The 1,746-nt window shown below is 39.7% G+C and overlaps 1 protein-coding gene across 1 annotated transcript; it reads right to left on the bottom strand.

Moving 5' to 3' along the window:
• Positions 1-247: 247 nt before the first annotated feature.
• LOC136210045 (probable CCR4-associated factor 1 homolog 11) lies at positions 248-1,375 on the bottom strand. Its single transcript, XM_066001720.1, has one exon. The coding sequence runs from the start codon at positions 1,223-1,225 to the stop codon at positions 350-352; it is 876 nt and encodes a 291-aa protein (XP_065857792.1). The 5' UTR covers positions 1,226-1,375; the 3' UTR covers positions 248-349.
• Positions 1,376-1,746: the final 371 nt, after the last annotated feature.

Here is a 1,746-nt window from a genome sequence, read left to right as displayed (position 1 = left end):
AGAAGCAACTATTTTGCTGATATCTACACAAAATTCTAAGAAACTAAGGTATCCTTATTCCAAATCAAAATTTATGATTTCCAGAAGATGAACTATAAGCAAGCACTGCTTCCAAATCAAACTACTGCCTAAGTCCAAGTATTAGCAAAACCAGCACTGTTACGTATGGAATAAAGTCAGAAGTGAGCACAGCACCAAATTCAAAAATATAAAAATGCAGGATCAAAGCAAAATGTAGAATTGTAGATAACTAAAAGAATTTAAATCGATAGCTACTATTAAAACCGAAATGTGTACAAGAAAAACCCACTTTCTTAGTCAGAAAGAAGATAAATCTACAACGAAATGATCATGTAAACAACTCTAAACCATACAAAACATTAGCGTACTTGTCCAATGTTCCATCATTCCTGTGCCTGAAGTGCATATCTCTTATCTTCTGAAACGCATGCAATGTCAACAAGCTATCTGATCCTGCCTGATGTTTCTTCCCTATAACCCGCTCCACACCAAGAGCCTTCCCTACTCGGTCCAACCCGCCATACATATCGGAGAATCGATTCAAATGTTTCACATCATAAACCCTATCTCCAAAAAACAACTTCACAAACTGAAGAAACTCGGGTAATTCCGCCGGCAGCAATTTCTGAGTCAAGCATTTGATCAAGTAACCGAAATCATAAGCGCCATGAAACGCTATCCAACTCACTGCATCATTCAAGACAAGTCCCGACGACATCATCAACTCCGCGAATTTCACCAATTCTATCCCGCACTCCAGATTCCTCTCGAAGTCGATGCCTTGGCTTCTCAACAATTGAATCGAATCATGCGCGTGGGCATCACGCGAGACATCAAAATCACGGAAATTAAATTCCCAAATATAACAACAATCAGTACCAAGATCCGGCAAATTCCCGTCCTCATCAGCTATCGTAAGCCCTAGTTGAATCAAATTCAACATATCAACATTAGCTTTAAGATTCAGGTAACACGAGGTCGAATCACGATACCGGTTATAAGGATCCTCAGCAATAGGTCGAACTACGACACCGGGGAACTCCGTATCCATAGAAATCAAAGGATACATATCAATTATTGATCGGATTATATTAAATTCGTGTTCAAGATTACCATCCCAAACAGATCGCACCTCAACAGGCTTCATCGGTGGAGGTGGCGGTGGTGGCGGCGGCGGAGGGAGGGATTGATCAGCAACACACATAGTGGAGGAGTTGAGGAGGGAGAGAAGGGTAGGATGGTCAGGACACTGAGAAAAAATGAAATAGTTGAGGTTCTTTATAGGGAGAAGAGAAGAGAGAAAGGAGGTGGCGACGTGGCGGTGGTTCTTGGGGCGGTTCGTGGAATGAGGGTTTTATATGGAATATGTACAAGTTTTAACAGGGAAGATACAGGAGATAGTAGGGGGATCTTTTTTTTATTTGGCTTAATACCTTTGTAGTCCCTAAATTTGTCTAATTTTATCATTTACATCCCTCTATTTGGGTAAATTACACCCATGGCCATTTAACTTTTACCTATTTTAACATTTTGGACACTAAACTTCAATTCTTAACAGTATGGTCACTGAACTTTACACTTTTTAACACCGATGTCACTCAACGCCTCAAAACGACCTTTGAGAGCTTCAAAATAAAAAAAATTCGAATAGCTAATGATACTCTAAGTAACTTTAATTCTTGAAAACTCTTCGAATTTTTTATTTTGAGGATGTCAGCGGTCGTT

Source organism: Euphorbia lathyris, chromosome 10 (assembly GCF_963576675.1).
Source record: "Euphorbia lathyris chromosome 10, ddEupLath1.1, whole genome shotgun sequence".
Classification (NCBI taxonomy): domain Eukaryota; kingdom Viridiplantae; phylum Streptophyta; class Magnoliopsida; order Malpighiales; family Euphorbiaceae; genus Euphorbia; species Euphorbia lathyris.
The sequence above is the reverse complement of the archived record's forward strand: the minus strand, read 5'-3'. Positions and strand labels throughout refer to the sequence as shown.